This window comes from Bombus pascuorum, chromosome 15, assembly GCF_905332965.1.
Source record: "Bombus pascuorum chromosome 15, iyBomPasc1.1, whole genome shotgun sequence".
NCBI lineage: Eukaryota > Metazoa > Arthropoda > Insecta > Hymenoptera > Apidae > Bombus > Bombus pascuorum.
This window is the reverse complement of record NC_083502.1, coordinates 3,350,556-3,373,759: the sequence shown is the minus strand read 5'-3', so window position 1 is coordinate 3,373,759 and position 23,204 is coordinate 3,350,556. Positions and strand designations below refer to the sequence as shown.

The 23,204-nt window shown below is 43.2% G+C and overlaps 1 protein-coding gene across 5 annotated transcripts in view; it reads right to left on the bottom strand.

Moving 5' to 3' along the window:
- The window catches only part of LOC132914819 (alpha-mannosidase 2), a 100,610-nt gene that overhangs the window by 60,463 nt on the left and 16,943 nt on the right, over nucleotides 1-23,204 (bottom strand). For 4 of the 5 annotated variants that reach the window (XM_060974246.1, XM_060974244.1, XM_060974245.1 and 1 more), the window contains exon 2: nucleotides 17,740-18,189. In XM_060974246.1, the coding sequence (XP_060830229.1) occupies nucleotides 17,740-18,027 (288 nt within the window). In that variant the 5' untranslated portion in view covers nucleotides 18,028-18,189. Of the gene's footprint in view, nucleotides 1-17,739; nucleotides 18,190-20,370; nucleotides 20,770-23,204 lie in introns of those variants that run through there. The other variant, XM_060974243.1, reaches the window with a different exon arrangement.

Sequence of the window (23,204 nt, the reverse complement as noted above, 5' to 3'; positions counted from 1 at the left end):
CCGTGCTGCTATCGTATAACCAACGGGGGACATTGTGCTCGAACGCCGATCGACGACGAAGAAAATTTGAACCTGCGATCGAAGAAGAGGGAAGGAGAGTAGGACGGAATTAATTAAAAGCGAATATCGCGAGGGCTCTCGCTGGCTTTGTCGCGTTCGAAGAGGAATCAACCGACGACAAAGCGGAACCAGACAAACGGGAAGAAGCGTCGTTGCGGATGAATCGCGTGCACAAAGGCCGACCCGACGATATCCATTACCGCGACAGACCGGACCTCTGTGTTCACCTCGAGGCTTTCCAAGCGATATCGAAACCTTCCTTCCGTGCATGTGAACTGTGTAACCCTCCTCCATCGTTTCGATACCGCCATAATCCAGAATATTTTTCACCTGCCTCTCGCAATGTTCTTGCATTATTATTTCACGTCCGAATCAAAGAGAGGAGGTTACCGTATAACATTCTTATTTTAACAGGTTAGCAAATTAAAACGAGAGGAAGAAATTCTTGTAAAATCTAATATACGTGATCATTCCTTTTTTAGAGGAACCACGTTTCTAGATATTACAGATACGAGAGAACATGTGTGTGGAGGTTTATCGATTTGTTCGGGTTCGAGAGTAAGTCGAAGCTGTCACTTACTTGGAGCTAGACTCAACGACAGGGCCCAGGCTTTTATTTCAGCCTCCATTAAATCGACTACATCGTTCTGACCCGCAGTTTACGTATAACTTCGCGTTGGAGAGACGGCGGTGGTCGCGTTTGCTTTGAATTCCAGTTATTTTTTTTTTTTTTTTTGACTCCTCCGCGTCTGAAACTGCGAATCGAAATACGGTAGGATGAACGAGGCCTGCTTTTGGTCCTGCGATTCGATTTGTTTTTCCTCCGATACGACCAACAATTAACGCGATCGAACAAGATACGTACGATATCGATTTCGTTAATGTAACTTGCACCTAACCTATCCAACTTTCCCAAGCTGCAATTCTCCTCAGCAGCTGCTTTGGTTAACCTAACCTGAACCTAACCTAGTAAACTTTCCTTCAGCGATACTGTACCAAAGTAAATAAAAATATTCCCGGATGAAAACAGACGATACCTTCGAGGACTCGTTAATTGAACGTCCTAACCTAACTTTTAAACTGGGTTCGCATTTCTAACGGTATATCTCGTTCCCAGAGGCCAATGTAACATTAATCCCCCGCTCTCCGGAGCTCCAGCGATCGTCGAGTACCGACAGACTGTCGGTGCATCCGTTCCACGTCTTTTATGATCCTCTCTGGCAAGAAAGTAGATACTTAGATTTTCGCCAGCAGATAATGCACTTTTCTCCTTCGAGCTGCTTATCTTCTTAATAAATTAATTATCGTATATTCATCCTGGAAATTCTTGAAATTCAGTTCACTTCAAAATTTTCGACATGATTGAGGTTAGGATACCGAGGGCCAACCTGTTATTGTTAATTTGTCGTATATCTACGATACCAGTCAACAGTTTCAACTGTTTATTCGCTAGTTCGTACTTGGTGGCAACTTTTGCATAAATACAACATTATGATCGATCGATCGATCGTTTCATAATCGGTAATCACGCGTCGTATGCGATCAATGAGCGTCCTAATTGTGAATGACAACGCAGTTATAGGCCGAGTTAGAATCGAAGCTGGAAAAGCTCGCGAAGAACGAAATAAATTCCCTGTCCCTGGAATTCGTTTTATCGACTTCCGGCTTCGATGATACGCGAGGACGACGAGGGGAGCAGCACGATGGAAAAGTCAATTACTACCTCGCGAAGGGACAAATCTTTCGAGAGAAATGGAATTTGTCCGCGTTATGGATCCCGATATCTCTCTTTGTGTTCGTTGAGTTCGGTCAACGATATAGCGAGCTCGTAAAGTTAGCCAAGAGTCACAGTAAACATATTTTGCCTGTCAGAAGTAGCGAATTGATAGAAATACGACGAGTCGATGGAAGGATGAAACCTCTGTCAGGTCCATACGAACAACTGTTTTAAAAAATATAGAGTTTGAATTTATATAGTAAATTATTTTGTCTACAGCAACGAGAATGATATGGACGTTTTAATTTGAAAAAAAGTAATCAGAGGTTAATCAAAAGGTACAAGAAAGAAAAGACGAGGTTAGGCGAAATATCATTAGGGGGAAAGTGTTATGGATCATCAGCGAGCCACGTGACAATATGGCAGCACGTGAAGCAGAGACAATAAAAAGACATTGTCTGGACCAGGGAGAGGGAAAATTCAATTTCGTTGCCGCGAGCAGCGTAAACTGGCGGTCAAGCGTATTTCATCTCATTATCACAGCAATTTACTAAAATTCATTACGGATTATCGTGCGAGCCGCGTGATTCCATTACCGGGCGGGGATAATTAAAGGCGCACCCTTATCGACGAATCACGTCGAGCCAAGTCGCCCGGGAATATTCCTAATAATACAGCATATCACTTCTTTCTTTCTCCAATCTTTATCTTCAGATTTTTGAGTCTAGTATCGCAAGTACACCAATGCGGCTTTCTTAGAAAATCCTGTAGTTCATTATCGAACAGGATTTTAGAATATTTTTAATAAACCGATCGTGAAAAAGATTTCAGGATAGGAAAGAGCAGATTACTTTTATATCAATGAACTAACTTCTCTCAACATTCAAAAACACTCCAAAATGTAAGAAAAATATGGAGCAATACGTTAAAGAAGCGAAACTTTGTTGCCAAGTTTAGAAGAAATGAAACATAACCTCGATCTTAATAAATATTGGGCTAATGCAAAGATATATAGTAAAGAAAGAACTACGAAACTTCCAAAACTTTAAGCCATACTTTCACAACACTCAAAATTACACTAACGAGAAGAAACTTCATCGATAAGTTTAGAGATATCAAACATAACCTCAATCTAGACTAAATATTGCGCTCTTCCAGGGACAAATATAGTTCAAAGAGACTGCCGAGTTCCCAGAAATTCAAACCATATATTCGCAAAAGCTAAAACCACGATAACAAAATGGAACTTCATCGCTAAGATTGGAAGAATCGAACATAACCTTGATGTAGATAAATATAAAATTGAATGCAGTTTTCCAAGATGAAATATATTCGAAAAATGGCTTCCCAGTCCCTGTAAATTCAAGCCATAGAAAATACTGGAAACATACGCAGCGAACAACCGGAGGAAGAGGAGAAGGAGGGTGATATCAAGCTAGGTGGAATTTCAACGACGAGCGCGAGAGGCGGCCAGGAACTATGCGGAAGAGAAATTCCACAGGGGTGGCGGAGGAAGCAGAAATATGCTGAGGCCGTGGCGACAGGAGAAAATGGCTGGTCGTCTTCGACGTGACTCTTATTGGAAAATTCATGGTGCACGCACACACGTGCAGTCGGATAGCACTGCGATACGGAGGAGTTGGGGGATCAGTTCCTAGTTCCGTTTAATAGCCCGACTTTGGCCTGGCTCAACGCCGTCAACTCGAATCGTGAAAATTACGCATTCCGAATTTTCCTCAACTTTCTCATTGCTGAGGAAGAGCCTAGACCTGACTTGCAAATAGATCATCTTTAAGAAACGTGCAAAACATTATCTAAATATTACAGGAAAGTGGAGATGTAAATTATTGCACGAATAAAAGTTTCAATCGTTAATTTGAAGATTAGGTTTAATCGAAATGATGTTAAGTTGTTAGGTTAGGTTCAGATCGAATGACAATTCTGATCAAATCGATGTTCACTTGGGTCAAGTTTGCGCCAAGTTAACATTGAGTTGGGTTAGGTTTGTGTTAAATTACGGTTAAGTCAGGTAAATCTGGGCCAGGTTATGAACATAGACGCGACATGAAGTGTAGGTTAGGTCAATATTATGGTTGGAATAGATTTACCAGGTATGCTGTTACACTGGTATCGAGATTAGTCTTCGATCAGATTAAGTTAATACATAATCTGTATTCGGTACATCGAGCTGCGAGCTTAACACACAGGAAAACATGTGGGCACGTTCATTTCATGCAATTTGCACCTGTTAGAATCGGGCAAAGGGCTCGGTGAACCGTGGTATATACGAACTGAAGTTCAGTTTGGGACTATGCGTTTACCTAACCTATATTTCGTACATCGATCAGATTAAACTAAAAGATTTATTTTGAAGTTAAACGACCCAACGAATGATTCAGTCGGGACCAGAACAGATTTTTACCTAATCAACACTCGACAATTCCATCAGTGAACTCCATGATGTAATAAATTTAATTTGCGTCAAGTTGTTGCCTAACATATCTGCGGATCCAACTTTAGGTTAGGACACGATTCCAAATCATAGATCGATGAATATAGGTTAGGATGTGCCGATGCCTAAATTCCACCCGGTAGATCGAGCGGCAGACTCGATAAAGGGAAAAATGGACGAGCAGAGGTACGGTTTCGCGATCGGTGCCAAGGTGGGTGCTTTTTCACGCGATGAACTTCTGACGTGGAATGGTAAAACGAAGCCAGGCAACCGGGAGAAAGAAAGGACGCGAGAAAAGGGAGAAACGCAAGGGTGAGAAGGGTGCAGACATGACGCAGGCCAGAGGGGTAAGAGAGGGGAAGAGAAAAAAGTGTTCGCAGAAGTGGTCCTCGATGAATCAAAGCCTCCCTCGGTCTTTTCAGCACGGTCTGTACTTATCGCGCGTTTTATACGGGCTACGGCTGAAAAACCGTTCCTGGACCACGTCCCGGTCTTTCTTCTCCTTTCACTCTTGCCCTTCGTGCCCACCCTCTATTATTAATTGCTTTGTTCAATCGTTGTTCCGACAGTCTTTGAGAAGCCTCGAATATGCCAGCAAAGAGAAGTGGGAAAATTCTATTCGATGCCTGAGCCAAATTGAGATTAAGTTAGGTTAGGTCTAGGTTAGGTTAGGATTCAATCACGATCATCACATTCAATTTCTGTTCGGTTTGGTTAGAGTTGCAGTATAAATTAGTGTTGAACTGACAACGGATAAAATTAAGCGAGATAAACCTGGGTTAGAGGGGAAAAAAAGTCAATCGCAGGTGTGACGAGATTAGGTTGGATTTTAATCAGATTCGAATCAAACCGACTCTCGTTTCAATTACATTTAGATCAAATTATCGTCGAACTGGGTCACATCTGGATGAAACCTAGGTTAATTTCTTCGATTCGAGGATTTATGCTCCATTAAAAACGCAAATCCCTGCGTGCTACTGTTCAATCCCTTTCTATCAGAATCTATGATATCGATATGGCCATTCATAGTAATCTATGACCCTGATATTATCTGATAACGTATGCGATACTAACGCTATCTATTGATTGCATTTGTGATTACACCTTGTTAAATGCAGGCTGCATATTCTACAGATTACGCATTAGAAAATTATCAAATATATTACACCAATTATAATTTCAACAATTAGCTTCGTGTCCCAAAATCCCAAACTAATAAAGAGAGCCACAACCGAACATTTAGGCCACACCTAATGGACAATATTCGACACCGTAAAACCTTCTAAAAAATATGCAAGGATTAAGAATTAAGCGAAGCATTAGACCCCACAGTTCCTATTTACACCATAGAATACTTCTTTTTAGCCAGTAGCTTCGGTAGAACAAAATCGTTCGAAGCAAAAATCAGCCTGTGGATCGAACGAAGGATGACGTCACCAGACGTTTGCCTTCGAAATAGTGAGACGTTGCGGAGAACGGAAGTGGCGAATCGATGCTCGAGCAGACAGTGGAAAGAGTAGAGGGACAGGCTGACGCAAAGAAGAACTCGATAAATAATCAGGCAACGGAGCGAAAGGGACGAGGTGGTTCTCAGATTGCTCGGGATCTGGAATATCCGCTAATTTATTTGGGGTCGCAGTCGTTGGTCGTTGGATCGTATCGCGTTTCACTTTCGCCATGAAGGCTTCTGGAATAACGTTCGACAAATGCTCGCCGCTGAAATAAATCTACCTCCCCTTTGCCCCCTACCGCTCTTTATGTCTAGCACGCTGAAACCTCCATCGCGTGTAAATATTCCAGGCATCGATCACGCGTATCGTTCGAATGCAGATTATCCCCCCTTCGATGGGAAGAATTCGACGATAATGGCTTTGCGTTTGGTGGAAGGAAACTTTGCCCATCACTTTTGCACTTGGAATTTTGAATTTGTTTCAACTTTGGTGCTACCGGGTGTTAAGTGGTTGGAATACGATACGTAACGACGAATCTGGGATTCTGGAAAGTTGGTGGCAAACTTCAGGGTCGCACATACAGCACTCGTGAGAAGAAGGCAAAAAGCGAGCAGTCAGAAGACGGTTTTTAACAACGAGCCTGTAAAAAGCTCGTAAGAAGCGTGTGACCCGTTTACATCGAACCAATGTAACGCGTTGGACGTGTGCCATATATCAAAGACCAGAAGATTCTGAAATACCGAAAGATGACGTTCAAGGCTGTGGAGGATAGAAATCGGTTGGTGTCTTTGACTTAGAAGAAAGAGTTTCGTAAAAAGTTGACGAGAACTGCAACACAAGCTGTCCAAGTTTGCCAGCAACTTTCTGCATCTCGCTGTTGTAGCGCTATGATTCTGTCGAAGATACACCGTAGGCTGGTGCATTGTTGGATTTCTGTAATTTAATCTGTCAGGTTGGTTTCAATCCTCTACCATCTGTGCAGGAAACATTCCACGTCCCAATGAATTAGATTAGGATTAGATTAAACGCAACAGGCAAATTCTACTTTACCGAGCTTTTGACAAGGATCGCAGACTACGTTTTAATTCCTTGCGTCTACGGACGACTCTACGATACAGCAAAATTTTTCATAAGAAAAATCTTAGCCAAATGATATCGTTTCAAGGAAAATGCGGACTTACGAAAATTTAATACCTCGGCAAGTCTGTTTCCGATCGAACAGACGAGAATAGCAACGCAGCACTGGCGTACCCCGAGAAAAATTGTTGGTGGCAAAATTACAAATTCTTTCTTTGCGCGTTTTTCCCTCTGCCTGTACGATAGGCAATTTTCGACGCGGCGAGAGCGTCGGTCGATCGTCGAAGGTGACTATTCACACGGACCTCGATGAATTTGGCAAATTTAAGGGCGCAGGGATAGAATTACATCCTGAGCGTGATAAAGCTCGGCGACTGGGCTCTCTTCCAGCAGTTTCTACGACAAAAGCCGACTAGGGGCAAGTTGCGAGCTACACAATCTCCGGCATCCTCGTCGCTTGGCTGAGCAATAAGGCTGGCTCCGGTATCTTCGGACAACGCGATCCAACTTTTTACGAGCTGAACAAGTCTCGTCCGTCCCCTGATTCGTTTGATCCACACACTCCACGATTCCATTTCTCTGTTGTAACTTCGTTGTCTTAAACAAAGCTATTATTACCTTTCTTTTTCGCTTTTCCACGTCTATGTCTTCTTCTATCGAGTATTTATTTTCCTTAAGCGTTTAAAACTGTATCTTCAACCATCGAAGATACCAAAGATCTTTCGCTGATAATCTTTTTTTAAACATAGGCTTTGCAAAAACACTTTGTGGAAATAATAGCTGGAGAATAACGCTGGTTATTATTTCAGCACGCTTATCTCCCTTTGCAAGCTACGGATAATTATATGCGATAAGGAAAGCTATAATCTTTGCGAATATATTAATACGCGAAAACCAGCTGGTTTTCTTAACTGGTCAGCACTCGAGCATTTTAGAAATGTTAAGTTCGTGCCCCCCGATGCAAGATTTTTGTCTACGATATTATAGGATTTTTTATTTATTTATTGATCGATAGATCTATTTACAATTAAATAGTTAATTCACAACTCGGTGACTCAACTCTCCACTCCTCACAACTCGACTTCTCACTACTCGACTGTCAACTCACAACTCGACCACTCGACTCTCAACCAGACTACTCAACTCACGACTACTCAACTCAAGACTACTCAACTCGCGACGACTCAATTCACGACTACTCAACTCGCGACGACTCAATTCACGACTACTCAACTCGACTCTCACCACTCGACTCCCCGGTAAAACTGCCAGGCCCTTTTTGACCTAACGGCACTTAGGCCTTCCCGCAATATTATTTATGGGATTTCACTCGATATTTCTTAGGCCCTTTGTCCAAGATACTACAATATACACCGATCCATATTCGTCTTACCATTATACAAACACAGAACTACGTATTCTCAACATCTTCTCGACAGGATCTTCCTTCATCATTGATATTACAGCTTTATCTGGAGAACCGCTTTTCCAGTTGAACCAAGCAACCATGAACCTCGAAACGATGGAAATATTTTTACAAATCTCTGAATTACTTCTTCCAAGGACGTTGATACATATTTATATATCTATCTTTTTCTTTTTTGAATTTTTTTCTTTTCAAGCATCTTATAATTTCTTAGTTGGTTCACGAGGCTCGTGGCAGAGGCTGGAGCAGAGAGCAGCACCTCTAATTAGCCCGATTAATATTCGAGTTTGACCAAAGGAATGCGACCTGTCGCCGCATTGCTCGTCCACGGTTATCCGCGTATTGTAACCCTGTCGGCTCCGTGAAGAGGCTCCGTTGTACGAACATTCCTGCGGAGTTCAATTAGAGGGTTCGGCTCGTTATACGCGGGCCGAGGCGAAAGCCAATATTCTGCTTCCTTGGACCGTCTGAATTAGGACGTCGGTGTCTAATTACACGGCGTATAGCGTCGACGAAACCTGGCCACACCTCGCACGATGGATTCACCCGTGAGATATTACGTCCACCCTGAACCATTTCGCCTGCAACGATTATTCTCTGACCGTTCGTCCTTTGCATCTTTTTGCTCCCTTTTTACTTTGTACACAGAAGCGGAAGATTTCCAGGTTTTCGTTCTTATTTTGTTTACGGCGATGAGCGACAACTTTGAGATTCGTGAGACGTCTGATCAACTACCGACCGATACTACTTGAACTTGTATTGGGTTGGCAGCTAAGCGGTTGCTGATTTTGTCAACACCAACTAATGACAAAATCCGCAACCACTTAGCTGCCAACCCAATAATTCCTTAAGAAGCTATCGTGTGTGTGTTTGGGGGGACGTTGATCGAGCTTAATGATGAAATTTGACTTTTTCTGAGCTTCTCATGGAGAAGATACAGGGGTCGCCCAGTTTTGAAACAACGACGATACAAATGCGTTTTAAAAAGATCTCTTCATTGTAACTTTAGTACTAAGCTGTATTTTTATAGCTTTTGTATATTTCAGTTCACACGGCCATCGTCTTACGTAATCCTCCGGATCGTCGTTTCTTACGAAGGATTATCGACGAAACGAGTTTTGAAATTTTGTAAAACACTGCAGCGAATTACAAATATTAGGTTGTCCGAAAAGTTTCTTTCGCTTTATAAGAAAATAATAGACGCACAATGTTTTTTCTTTTATATTAGTTTATTGAATTATGCACGAACGTAATAATAGAAATCATACCGAATTCAATAAAATAATATAAAACGGAAATTGTTCATCTATTATCACCTTATGGAACGAAAGAAACTTTTCGGACAACCTAATAATTCATCCATAACTCCACTATCGTTAACTGCCGTAATTCGATAACAAATTCCTTTCGCGAGAATTTTTCCAGCCTTCGAAAAGCGTAAAGCGTCGGCGGAATTTTAAACCTGCGATACAACGATGATATAAAATATTTAAACAGAAAATTTGCTATGTCTTTAGTACGTGAATACACGAACGAAGCTAGGCGACCTTCTCCAAGTACAGTCCATCGTTTTACATGGCTTTTATATCCAAGTGCAGGAAGTACTAGGCTCGTACATGACAGAATTGGGCATGGAATACAGATCTAGCAACTGATCTAGCAACAAATGTAGAAAGAAACTTCTTTCTATCACTTTATATTTATCGACTGAAACGGTGAAGTTTGTCCGAAACGTCTACGTAGGAAAAAGTTGTGCCAATTAACTGGCAGATCCAGCTGAGAGTCAGAAGTTGGCGGGAAACTTCTACCTTTCAGCTACGATTTTTCCATTTTGCTGAAAAACTCGTCCGTACAAAGGAGCGAAACGATCATGCAAACTGACAGCAGACGCTTACGTTCGCTAATTGTATCGCCAGTGGCGGTCGCGATGAAATTACTGGCAGCAAGATTTTCCCTTTGCCAGGTTAAAACAGCTCTAACGGCATTAGCCGTGTTTTCCTCTTCCTTTTATCCGTCAGCAGAAAAACAGTCAGTCACCTGGAGCACGTTTACGCGCAGGACTCGAAAAATTCCCGAAACTATCAGTCGCCGTTGTAATTGCAAAAGCTTGTGACCCGAATCTATCGGTCTGAGCGAAAGAGATTCCCCAAGGGATCCGTTAATCCCTGTCCACAGCGTGTAACGAAGAACCTAAACTCGTGAGTCTAAGTAATCCTGACCCGGATAAAGGTAGAATTTTTGTTCGTTGGAATTTTACCTTCCCACGTTTCCAATTAATCTTTTTTCTTTTCCCTCTCTCTCTCTTTCTTTTTTTTTCTTTCTTCTTGCAGATGACGTTCGTTTAAAAATCGCTCGATCGAGAAGGACGCGACGACGAGGATCTGCTGGGAATCTGACGGTGAAGCAAGAGTCGGAGAGGAATAAGAGAGAAAAAGCTGCGGAAAGTAATCCCGGAAATGCCTTTGCAAATCAGAGTGAGAGCGTGCCTCTTATTTCTGTCAGCTCGAACAACCGTCCGCTTTTTCCTTTCGTTGTCTCTGTTCCTCTCACTGACGTTCTATAACCGGCTCGCTCGAGGAGGAGGAAGCACGAAGGAAGCGGCAGATAAGATGGAAAGAAAAAGAAAGGCGAAGCGCAGCGGGTCCTTTGAGAAACGTGCTGCGTTCCCCGCGGTCCTCTACAGCCACGATACCCTTTATGCGAGCGTATATAAAATACATAAGAGTCCTCGAAGCTGAAGCTGCGCGAACAGAGAAGGTTTACCCCGCAATTGAAACAGATCGAAGCATCGCGGCCGGCAACTTTTTGTCCTCGTAGCTGGAAAATAAGATTCCCACAGATTCTTCGACGATCACAACTGCAACATGGGATGTCTGTCATCGAGATGTTAACGAGTTTCGGACGACGTACGGTTACTGTCGGTTGGAGATCTGAAAGTTGTCGCTCTGTTCCTGCGCCCTCTGTTTCTTAATCTTCGGGCTCAGAGCCATCCAGCTGTGGCTACTTGGCCAACCCATCGGTTCACGCGTTGCGGACTGCCTAATTGTCCTGTTCGTACGTGCATCGATGTCTTTGTTGTGATCCGGTTAGTGCTTTATCACGATCTTTACGGTGCTGTAAATATCACGGACCGAAAGTGTCAGTTTTGACAACGTCAGATGAATCCAAAAGAGCTACGTAACCGCGAGCAAGTTTATGCTACATTTCTGTTGAGTTTTCATTGTACAAATATATATACAATAGATTTGATTAAGTTTGATTATGTTTGGATTACATTTGGTCAGGTTTGATTAGGTTTGATTAGGTTTGCTTCAGTTTAATCAACTTTCGATTACATTTGATTACGTTTGGTTAGGTTTGATTAGGTTTGAGTTAACTTTGGATTGTTAACCGACGGTTCGACTCGATCTACCGATCGACCAAGAAATAGGAGAAGAAGAAGTTGGCGATTTTTCTTGAGACAGACGGAGCAGAGTGCTCGTGGAGACGCAATCCTCGAAGCGGAACGATTTCATCGAGCGTGAAGAATAAGTAAACCCGTGCGCGATTGGCGGCCCTTAAGCTCTCTTCTTCTCTCCGGGCCGCATAAAAGGCAGTCGACCGTTTCTGCCTGTAATCCCCGTGGGCAAAGGACCTCGTTATCGGATTTGCTGGCGATGTAATCGACCGCCACGACCCGCAAAAATCTGATTCATAGCGACGAGACGCGGTCGTGTCGCCGCATAATTGCCTTTAGACGGAGGATCAACATATTTCTTCCATAAAATCTCGGTTAAATCCGCGATAGGACCCCTTCGTCAGTGATGCGAGAGATCATTAAACGGCAGACATTTCGTTTGGGTGGAAGTTTCATGGATTTGCTCGTGCAGATAAACTAATTACTCTCAGAGGAACTGAGACTGTAAGACAATAAGAGATAGAGAGCTTTGTGAACTTCGGGCCTCGAGATGCAAAAATCATTTACGAATTTCTTTCGATTTAACATTGAATGAATTTTGGATTTCTATTCTTTCACAATTAAACGCACACTGTACGTGGTTAATTAAAATTAAATCGATAAATCACTATAGACGTTACGTGGCAGCCGGTATCAGTTTCAGTTTTTTGATCGGATTAGCTCTCCGGATAGCTTACGAGATCTAGTTAAGTCCAGGTCTAACGCCTCGTTAGGTCTATATTAAGCCTACTTAGATGCAGATTAGGCCTGGTTAGGCTTTGATGTAGATCGAGCCTGATTATGTCTATATTAAGCCTGATTAAGCTCTGATTATGCCGATGTCAGTTTATGTTGGTTTACGTTGCATCGAGTCTGCTCAAGTTTCAAATGAATTCGGTTAAGTTCAGATTACATGGCTGATTAAATTTACATCATCTGCCTGTGCGAATTAATATTAAACCCGATTAACTCTATACTCCGACCAATTAAGCGTAGATCAGGCCAAGTTGATTTTATATTGAACCATATCCAGCGAAGACTTCGCGTAGTCGCGTGTACATTGCGCAGGATTAAGCTTACATCATGCCGTTTAAGTTCACATTAGGCCTGGTTAAGTCCAGATTGAACCCGGTTAAGCCCGGATTAAGCTTGGTTAAGTGCGAATTATCCTGGTTATCCTCGCTGAGAGTCTGCAGATCCATATCCACGGCTGGAAAGCAGGTCATCGATCTCGGCCGAGAACTCGTCGTCGAATAACGAAACAAGAGAAGCCGAGAGGAAAGGCGAGGAGGACGGCTAGTCGATCTGAGGAAATTCGATCCTCGCAGCGATAACGGACAGGGTATTATTTATATTTCAGAGGGAACCGGTCACGCGCACCGCTTCAATTTCATCAGCATAAGGAGCATAAGGGGCCGGATGGACAGTGGGTTTCTCCCATTGGAAATTCCCAGGCGAAGCTGTGTCACGGACATTTCGCATGGGGTACAAACGCGCGTCCCTGTCGAGAGTCGGCCGAACCATCGGATTAGAAATTCGATTGGGATTCGAATCGCGGGAAAATCGAATCCGCAATCGTGAGATGCTGGCGGCGTGTCGTTGCCATCGATGCAGTCGATGCGCTGTGTCGACAGCCGGGCCGTTTCAAAGCGTCACGTCTTTGAGAGGATACCCGCACTGCTACGTGTCTATCTTTACGTAGAGGAGCATACCGTGTTCCTCTTTGTGGCTGGATGCAGGGATACGAAATTATGGCTGGAAATTCGACGAGTTTACGGAACATGCCAAGTGCAGGCTCAAAGGTTCCCGAAATTAATTGCTTCATGGGGTTTATGGGTCAGTCGTTCATCACAGAGGATCTTGTTATGGTTCAGGCTACTAAGAGCTTGGATGCTACGCTTGCCAATCTTTCAGGTTAAGACCCAACTGCTACAGCCATTTGTCAGTCGTGTTTTAAAACTTGATGCGATCCAGTTTTAGTAAAACCTGAAGCCGACCTAAATCGAAGAATTTGATCGAAACAGTCAGTTGCCACAGCAAACTAACAGCAGCTCAATTTTCAGAAACTAAAATTACCCAGAAGCCCAAATTGGAGAATTCCAGACGTAGTTTTCTACCACTAGGTAGACCATAACCTTCCGAGGAGGCTGAGGAGCCACGCGACCTTGGAAAGTTTCATCAGAAGCCACGCGATAGAAAAGGGGAATCCAAACGAGAGATTAAAAAGCGGCTTCAGCTTGGAAAATCCAAAAGTAATTGGCCCTGGGGTGTATAAGCTGGACAGGTAGCGAGGATGGCGAGATTTCTGGCCGGTCGGAGGGTGGAAGACACGAATATTCGGCTCGAGTATCACGGAGGGCGGTGCAGCAGAGGTTCAAGGGTGTCTCGAAGAAGACGACCGACGACGGATATGAATTTCTGGAAAGGTTTGCTTAAGCAAATTGCGAGATGTAGTCTGTCGGTGTACGACAGACACAGAGAAGGGTAGGAGAACAGGAGGGAGGTGGTTGAAGCCTAAATCGCAAGAGCCTGCATCTTCGTTTCCATCTTCCGTTGGATGACGCGCTACCCTCGACGACGCGCCACGCTCGGAAAACAAATTTTCCACTGTTGTATAACGTCGTCGCGTCTCGTCCGGCGATTTCGTTCTCGCCATTCTACAGGGTCGATCAAAAGTACGATTCCGTCTCAAAGTCGCAAGACACGCGTTGTGCTCGCTGCACAATTGGAAAAAGAGTAAATGGACAATGAGGATGAAAAAATATCGCTTTCGACAATTAAAAATTTGCAATCTACAGCAAACAGAAAAGTTTTATCAAAAATAGAAAACACGCTAAGAGCTTCGCATGCTGCACATGTTGCAACATTTAACCTTAAATTAAACTTTAACAGTCGCGAGAGCGCCAAACAAAGAAGATCGTAATGCGGATACTTCGCCACGCTTATTTCTCCTCTCGGTATCGTTTACTTCCAATTGCAACAGCTTCCATATTGGATTGTAATCGTAAATTCCTAACCTCAAATAAAAACAGCTGAACGTCCAGTAAATACTTTTGACGATTGCATTGTGATCTTAAAACACAGATACAAATAAAAATGTGAAATTTTCGTCAAATTTCTCGATTTTAGGGAATAAAGTATGGAAACTGGCGCAACTCATGATTAACGCAACTACGCGTGTCGAGTGCTCGTAATCAACACCATTGCGATTGTTGGCCGCTCAATCTCGCGTAAAGTGCACTTTACTTGGAGCGCGCGCGCGCAAGCTGGCGCTCGTCGAAATCGTTTCATCCGGTGATTATTATCGAGGAACGAACATATTAATTAAAGCCGCTCGATTTGATCACCGTCCGGCATAAACTTTCTACGAACGATAATTCAATTTACCGAATGTTCATAGCCGATGCGTTTATATTACGTCCGCTGAATTTGCCGATTATACAGGGCGTTTCAGAAACTACGTTCGGTTAATGCCGTTTTACCACGTACACGTCAAACGTAACAGACAAATTTTCCCTCTTAACTGTACAAATTGATCGTATTTCACGGATTTTACGGTTCAATTCTAATGACATAGTCGCGCGAAGTGTCAACTTTCGACCCACTGTTTCCATTCTATTTTTCAATGGAATAATCTTCTATCAGCTTTATAGAATTCTAAGTTAACAAAATACACCCTGTGTACTGTGCAACGAATCTTCGAACGTGATTTGTCCAGAGACAAAGTCTCGAAGAGGAACATTTTCTTTTGAATTTCTTTTGATCTTATTCTGTAGAACCTCGAAGATTATGCAGGCACACCCCGTATATACGTTGTATATGTTTTTGCAGGGTAATCAAAACAATTTGAAAGTCTAAAGCAATTGAACGGTTTAACTCGTTTACCTTCACGACGAGCATCGTTTCGTCACCAAATTGCCTTTCACAATTGGACGCAATTGTACCTCAACTAAGACTTCCGGTTTCCGATCGCAATTAATTCGAATCATCCGTTTAAACTTGAACTTGCAAGTACGAATCGGTGGATTGGTAGAATCGACGATTCCATAGAATTCGATCGATTGAAACTCGTACGCAGGCTTTGAAAAATATGCGGGTGATTTTGAAAAAAGAGTAGAAGGTAAATATTAAGTTGGAAAAATCGTGACGCGCGCCATTGGAATTTTTTAAAGAATCGATCAACTATCAAAATTCTATCAGCAACGAGATGAATAACCTTATAAATTGTCGGTGGGACGTGCGTGGGTTGCAATCGATGTTCATCGATGGAAGAACGGGTGAAAAATAGAATGCAGGCTGTCGTCCCAGTTTAATCTACATACGCAATTATCTGGCGAACTACTTGTTTAGAAAAATATTTTCAATATGAAATGGTAGAAAATTGAAACATCCTGTTACAACGACCGGTAATTGGATTCTAATTATTCCGCAATTGTTAATTGGATTCTCATAGTTTACAGCGTTTCGATTATCCCATTTCGTAAACGAGACTATTTGTATTTTAATAAAAGTATCGACGATCGTACAGCATCATCGAAGTATCAGAATAATTACGAACAAGATACAACAAGAGTCGCGTCAAGATGTCCTAAGGACTTTTCGATATTTCGATTTATTTAATACCTAAAACTCCATTCGATACCCTAAAGTCGAATATTTGGACATTTAATAGCCCATAGTTGAATATTAGGATAATTGACACGCTATACTTGGAAATTTGATACCCTGCGAGCCCGACGTTTCGATATTCGATACCCTATGTTTGAATACTTCGCTACTTGGATATTTGATACATCAATAGTTACATATTTGAATATTGGAATCCATTTAACGCCTATGATTTTACCCAGCAACCAACGTTTGGATATACGAATCCACTCGGAACCAATCGCTACCAACACGAACGTTGGCAATCCCGGCGCAATCTTAAACCAACTGCAATTTCAAAACCATCCGCGACTGAACCCACAGAGGCAAAACAACGCGTGCAAGCTGATGCGCAAGGGAATATACGACAGAAATTCGAGAATCTCGTGCGTTTTCACTTTCCCCTGGCCAATTTCCCGAGGATATTAAATTATCCGGGACGCGAGCTATTCTCGTTCGAATGCAGAGGCCGGAAGAAGTTGGCGAATTCGCGGAGACTTACGAACTTTCCGGCCAGGGAGTTTAGAAGCTCGAGACAAACTGCTAAATTATTTTCGATTCAATGGCTCGGGAAGAAAAGAAGAAAAGCAAGGGAAGCAGGGAAGAAAAAAGAGGAAAAATTCCTTGTTACAGGGGTCGTCCATTAAATCGGCAAAGTCCGCAGACTCCCCGGAGGGTTACGAAGAAAGGAAAGTTTCACGGCTAATGACGCGGTACTTTTAAAACGACCGGACTTACGCGCTGTCCCTGAATCATTCTAACCACGGGAACATAAATATTCGGCTGCATAGCGCGGGAATTAATTGAAAGACCGCGTTTCCCTGCTAATTGCTCTTTCCGAATCCTTCAAGGCGACAAGTTGTTCCTCCGTCCAGTTTCTCCTCCTTTCAAAGCAAACAGAATGTTCGCTAAAGTATAAAGAAAGCTAACAGAGGGACTCTTTATTGAACTTTTCTTTATGTTACGCCACCTGAAACGTTTTAAGTTGCGTTATGTTCTCTGGGATCGTTGAATCGCGAGACAAACAGTTCCGACCGCAAATTCTGGCGTACTAGTCTAATAAGTTTCACCAGGGAGAATCGTCTAATCCTCGAAGGACCTAATCGAAGATCCATCAAATTTTAATCGAGCACGAATCAAGGTCAGGTCACTGCAAGCCTATAAACGCTAACTATTGTACTAATATTCATCGGGAGTCAACGAACCTCAAGGAGCCAGGCCAAAGGCTCATCAAACTTCAATCGCTTTCTAATCGAGATCAACAGATCGGTAGAATGTAACACGAGGAACGTCGAAACGACTATTTCAGAAGCGAATAAATCCTATTGGCCCGCTAATAAACCAAATTTTAACCACTCGAATCTCCTAGATCCTAAGAAACACAACAGCAATCCACTTGCAAGAGAATATCGTCGTTGGATTTCCATTTTACCTAGAAATTGGCCGTCAGCCGTGTGAAACAAGCTCACTCACCTGAAAGTCGAACTTCCTGAACTCCTGTTGCGTGTCGATGTTCACGTTCCTGGGCACGATGACGGGACAGGTGTCCAGCGAGACCCTGGCATCTGGAGATTCAACGTAGTCCGGCGTGATGGAGGTCAGACCTCGATCGTATCTCAGCTCCTCGTTCAGGATGCCGGCAGACGGACCTGTGGACGGCGCTTGTGCCTGGTTCACGTAGTACAGACACAAGAGCAGAGTCAAGAGAACCACGCAGGCGACGAACACGCGGCTGGAGCCGCGTCGAAGGATCTTGTACATGGCGCAAAGGCGGGATTTACTTGTGGGCGAGCGTTGCTCGACTTCGATTCACCTGGTGCCGCGATAGACGTCCGATCCCGTGTCGGTGATGCTCGAAGATCGCGCCCCGACTTTGCTGCCGTCGTCTATCGACTTCATGGGACACGTCCGCGCTCACACGATCTGCAAAGCACAAATTTTACATCTGTTTAGAGCCGGTGGATGCTTGCGATATCCAACGATACGTATCGTATGAATCTCAATTTCTCGTCCATTTTACATTCGCCGGTTGAATAAATGTCGGGTTTCAGTTTGGATTTGGCGCGGGACAGATTCAAAGTATACTGGCTGTATGTTGCGACTAGGTTAGGATTTTCACCTGGCTAAGAAGGCTTGCGAGCGTTTACGTATACATAACGACGACACGTTTTGCGTTTCTGGGTCAGTTGCTGAATTGTTATGACGACTGCATTAGATTCGGGTTAGGTACTATGTGTGGATGTAAAAGCAGGCTCTTGCTAAGTCTGACAGATGGAGGAGCTCGCAGACTGGCGAAAAAGTGTATCCAACGGTGGAATAAAGAATTTCTTTCTTACGAAAAAGTATCTCTGCAGACGTCACCTTTCGCCGAACCTGATAAAATCCTTCGGCAAAGTATCGCGGAATTTATGGTTGCTGCGCGACATCGCTTTTAATCGTCGTAAACGTATTTGTCATGAGCGGTCAATAAAATCTTTGCACGGACAGATGAAACTTGCAGACGAATGAAAACTATCTCTGGACTGGAATGGAATAAAATAATAAAAAAAAAAAAAAAAAGAAATAAAAAAATGTCAAAATTCCCATTCGAAGTCGCAGTATCGGAACGAAGGCTGACGATTTATCGGACATGTTCGCGCGTCGCTGTATATTATTGCCGGGAATATCGAGAGTCCAGGAGCGAGATCGAATAGTATCGGAAGAAGAGGAGGAAGGGAAAAGTAAATAGCTTCGGCTATGAATTACGAGGGCATATACAGAGAGAAAGAGGGGGCCACGGGGTTGATTAAACGTCCGCGAAAATTATGACTGACTGTTTCGACTGTCCGCGAAATTGGCCGGCTCGAGCGATCGATACGCGTTCTCGCATCGATGACGAACGCGAGCCGAATTCTCCGCACGAACTGTTTCGATCTCTCCGACGAAACGACCACCGATTTTCCTCCAGTTCATCGGATAAATTCCATACGCTGTTTTAGAGAAATTTTAAGTCCTCAATACTTACGCACACCAATCCGATACTGTTTTAGATTTTACTTAGATCCCTTCTTGCTTCTCCACCTTTCTTTTTTTTTCTTCTTCTTTTCGATCATCATTTCTGCTGTTTCGTCGATCGTCGGAATTCGTGACAACGCAGGCGAAACCAACAGAAATGAAATTCAAAACGTACGATGTCGTGATCTTTGCAGTCGCATGATAGTATAGAAGGCGAACAATTTCGATAACTGTAATATTTGAACAGTTGTTGGAGCCAAAAAGTTTCCAGTCTGATTACAGAGCTGGTAAAAATTTGAGGAGCGCGCGTGACCGCGGATTGAAATCACGAAGAAAGGAGGAACGAGGCGGAGGAAGGGGCGATCCAATTCCAGCGAGAACAATAAATACGACCTGGTGAACCAGAGACACGATTTCCCAGAAACCTTCTGTCTCCCGACGTAAGGTCGGTTCGCACGCGATAATCGATCCTACCTGTCACCGCGACTCCGCCTGGAGAACCAGTTGCGACTTATACGCTGAAAACCCGAATATCCACTCTGCTCCAACTCTGGTCGAACTTGCCACGAAACACAAGTATCTACTTTCGTAGCGTATCGTTTCGTCTCATCTACTTTCATAAGATGAACGATAGTTGCCTGGGAAAGAGACCAACGATTGCTTCCATTTCTCGTTGATTTCGAATCTAATTTGTTGGCTTGACAACTAAGTGGTTTTGTCAATGCCACCTAATGACAAAATCCGCACTCACTTAGTTGCCCAGCCAATAAATCTAGCTTAGCCCAAGGGAACTAAATAATCGTGATTTTTAATACAAGTCAAGCGCGGTTTACAAGCAACTGCATCTACGAACTCAATAAGTTACGACCTTTAGCGTAACTTGTACGCGATTTGAAGCTCAACCGTAGACTACAATTGTTGAGACGAGTTCTATTAATTTTTAATTTCTGGCTATAGGAGCTGCACGTGCATTTCGGAGTCTCTACATTTCCTGTAGGCGCATGAAAATCCGCAGTCTAATTATCATCGTGGTTCAATCAGCGGCACGTAAAGTTCAATTTGAAAGAATTAGCCTTATGCACGAAGCGACGATTACCACGAACAGCTTACCTTGCCTTGAAAAATCCCCTCGCTCTCCAACCTCGGATCAACGAACGCTCGACCTTCGATTTCGATTCTCCTTGTTGGAGAGGGGTGCGGACGAGCGAGATGGTCAGACGGCAGAGGGCGGAAAAATAGGGGTTGGCGCGACGAGTGGCCAGCCGGATTCAAGCTGCCGTCCCTTTTGTTCGACAAGCAGACGTGTCGAGGGTGCTCTATCGCGATTCACTCGATGCGCTCGACGAAACCGTCACGAGGACGCGGCCTCTTCGCAACGTGTGCAGTCCGACGCCAATCCATCCAACAGCAACGCGTCGTTTCCTTAATTCGATTTACCTCGCCGTTTTCTCGGCTTTTCCTACTTTCCTTCAGATTTCGTACCGACTGTTTTTGTTCCTCGAGCAGTTTGGATCTTCCACCGCCCGTCTGAAGATTCAAAGACAGTTTACGTTAGCTTTGTGGATCGTTTGTGGGCACATATGCTGAACAATCCGTGTCAGAGATGTCTGCCAACACGTCTTCGCGGGAATAACTTTGTGGGTCGTCTTTGATTCGTATTTTTGTGGGTCATTTGTGGATATAACTTTGTGGGTCATTTGTGAGTACAACTTTGTGGGTCATTTGTGGGTACAACTTTGTGGGTCATTTGTGGGTACAACTTTGTGAGTCATTTGTGGGTACACATGCTGAAGAATCTAGAAGAAGAGATGTCTGCCAACACACGTTCGCGGGAGTAACTTTGTGGGTACAACTTTGTGGGACATCTATGGGTTCACACTTTGTCGTGAAATTTGTGCAGCACTAAATATGAGACACGTTTTATCGGCAGGCCTTTGCGTGTACGTTTTCCGCGAGGTACGTTTATGGGTCAAAGTCGGTTCGCGTTTTATGAGACACACGTACTTGGCGTTCGATTTTTATCAATCGTTGCACGTGTCCCAACGACTGAAACGACCAAAGCCATTATGAAACGAGGAAACGTTATTAACACAGAAAATGAATATTTCTTAAAAAAAAAAAAAAAAAAAAAAAAAAAGAAAATAGAGCGACAGCGATAGGAAAGAGCTACGAGCTCGCTGGCAATTATCGTATGCTAATAAACGTCGAAAAGGACCGACTTATCTGCAGCGAAGAAAATCGCTTAGAAGCGAAACGACCGCACCGTAACGCCAACAATCGATGCCCGTAACGGCATTTTTTGCACACGGAAAATCTCCGTATTGCTATTCGATTTATCGCGAAACCGGCGGTTTTATCGAACAATACCAATTACTCGTATGTTAATAACGACCGGCGTATATCGAAACCTGCATTCCCCTCCCTGCCCCAGGCTTCCATTCTCCGCGACGATTCCATAAACAACAGCGGCGTGTGCGCATTTGAATTTTAAAAATAGGCTGATCGCGAGCTCGGACGCGAATCGATTCATTGGCCTCGAATATTTCGGTTCGATTGTTTGTTTACGGCGAACAGGATTGCATCCGTCGCAAGTGGAAATTCGAATTAAAAGACGAGGAGTATTCCCTTTTTCTTCTCTTTTTTTTTTTTTTTTCGTACTCGTAATATACTTTTTGGTTAAAACAGAGAAGAAAAAAAAAACACGGAGGGAGATAGGCGATTTCTGTGGCGGATCTCACGCCGATTTAATTTGAAGATTTTATCTTGATATTTCCTTTTTAATCTCGGGCTTCGACTCTTTTAATTTTTGATTCGTATCGGCCTGCTGCGTTTACCTTATTTCCGACAGGATGTAATCTAACTAGGAAATGTACGATTAACGATTTGATTTGCCACTGTGTTATCGCAGTTGCGTACAGCGGAATATTATGACGCGATAAAATTGATTTTTAGACGTCGATGCGGAATTACGAGATCGACATCTGTTAATGTCAAACTGTCATAACGCGGCTTTGTTACGTGAAAATCACGATAGCCAGTTTGCGCGGTTTCCAAGTCGCGGATCGAGTAAAGCAAATGGCCCTGTGCATCCAACACAGCAAACAGAGAAATCTGAATTTTGATGAAATCACGTTTAACTGTAATTTCTCAACGAAGGATACCAACGATTGTTCAGATTTTTCTCTTTTAAGACTGTCCATTTGACTGTAAATTCTTTCGAACACCGAACCTACTAATCGTCGATTTGTCGTCGGTTTCGTACGTTCGATAAAAATCTACAAATCCGTAGAATCTTTCGTAATTTTGATTTGCATACAATCTCTTGAAATTTGTATGTGAAATTACATGTTTGCCGTTATTTGACGAGCGACGGAACGCAAATATCGCGCGTTTGATCTTCAAGGAAAAAGAGTTTTAAAACGCGGAACGAAAGCAACGGAGTTAAATCGAGGAGAACAGCTGATTCGCTGTTTTCAGTGGAATCGTTCGGTCGCGTCGCTCATCCGACTCGCGTCGCGCGCGTTACGCAACACAAGTTTCCTGGAAACGAGAGTTTCCTCAACGGAGATACCCAACGATCGGTGGACCGCAACTGGCCATCGAAATCTGCGATAACTTCCTCATATACCGTTGGGACGGCTCTTCCTGTCCGCGCCTTACATTTTCCACATCTTCAACGTTCTCACGCCAACGCGAAATTTCAGTATTCTACGATTGCAAACAATTTTTTAACAGTCTCCTAACAATTACCCGTTGTCGCTTTTATCGATTTCATAAACTATTTGTCATTTGCTAATTTTTGGAATTATTTCCCAATTATGAATATTCACAATTATTGGATTGGCAAGAAAGTGATTGCGCATTTTATCATTAGGTGGCAACCACAAAATCCGCGATCACTTAGTTGCCAATCCAATATGAAACAAAAGATACTGTGCGTTTAT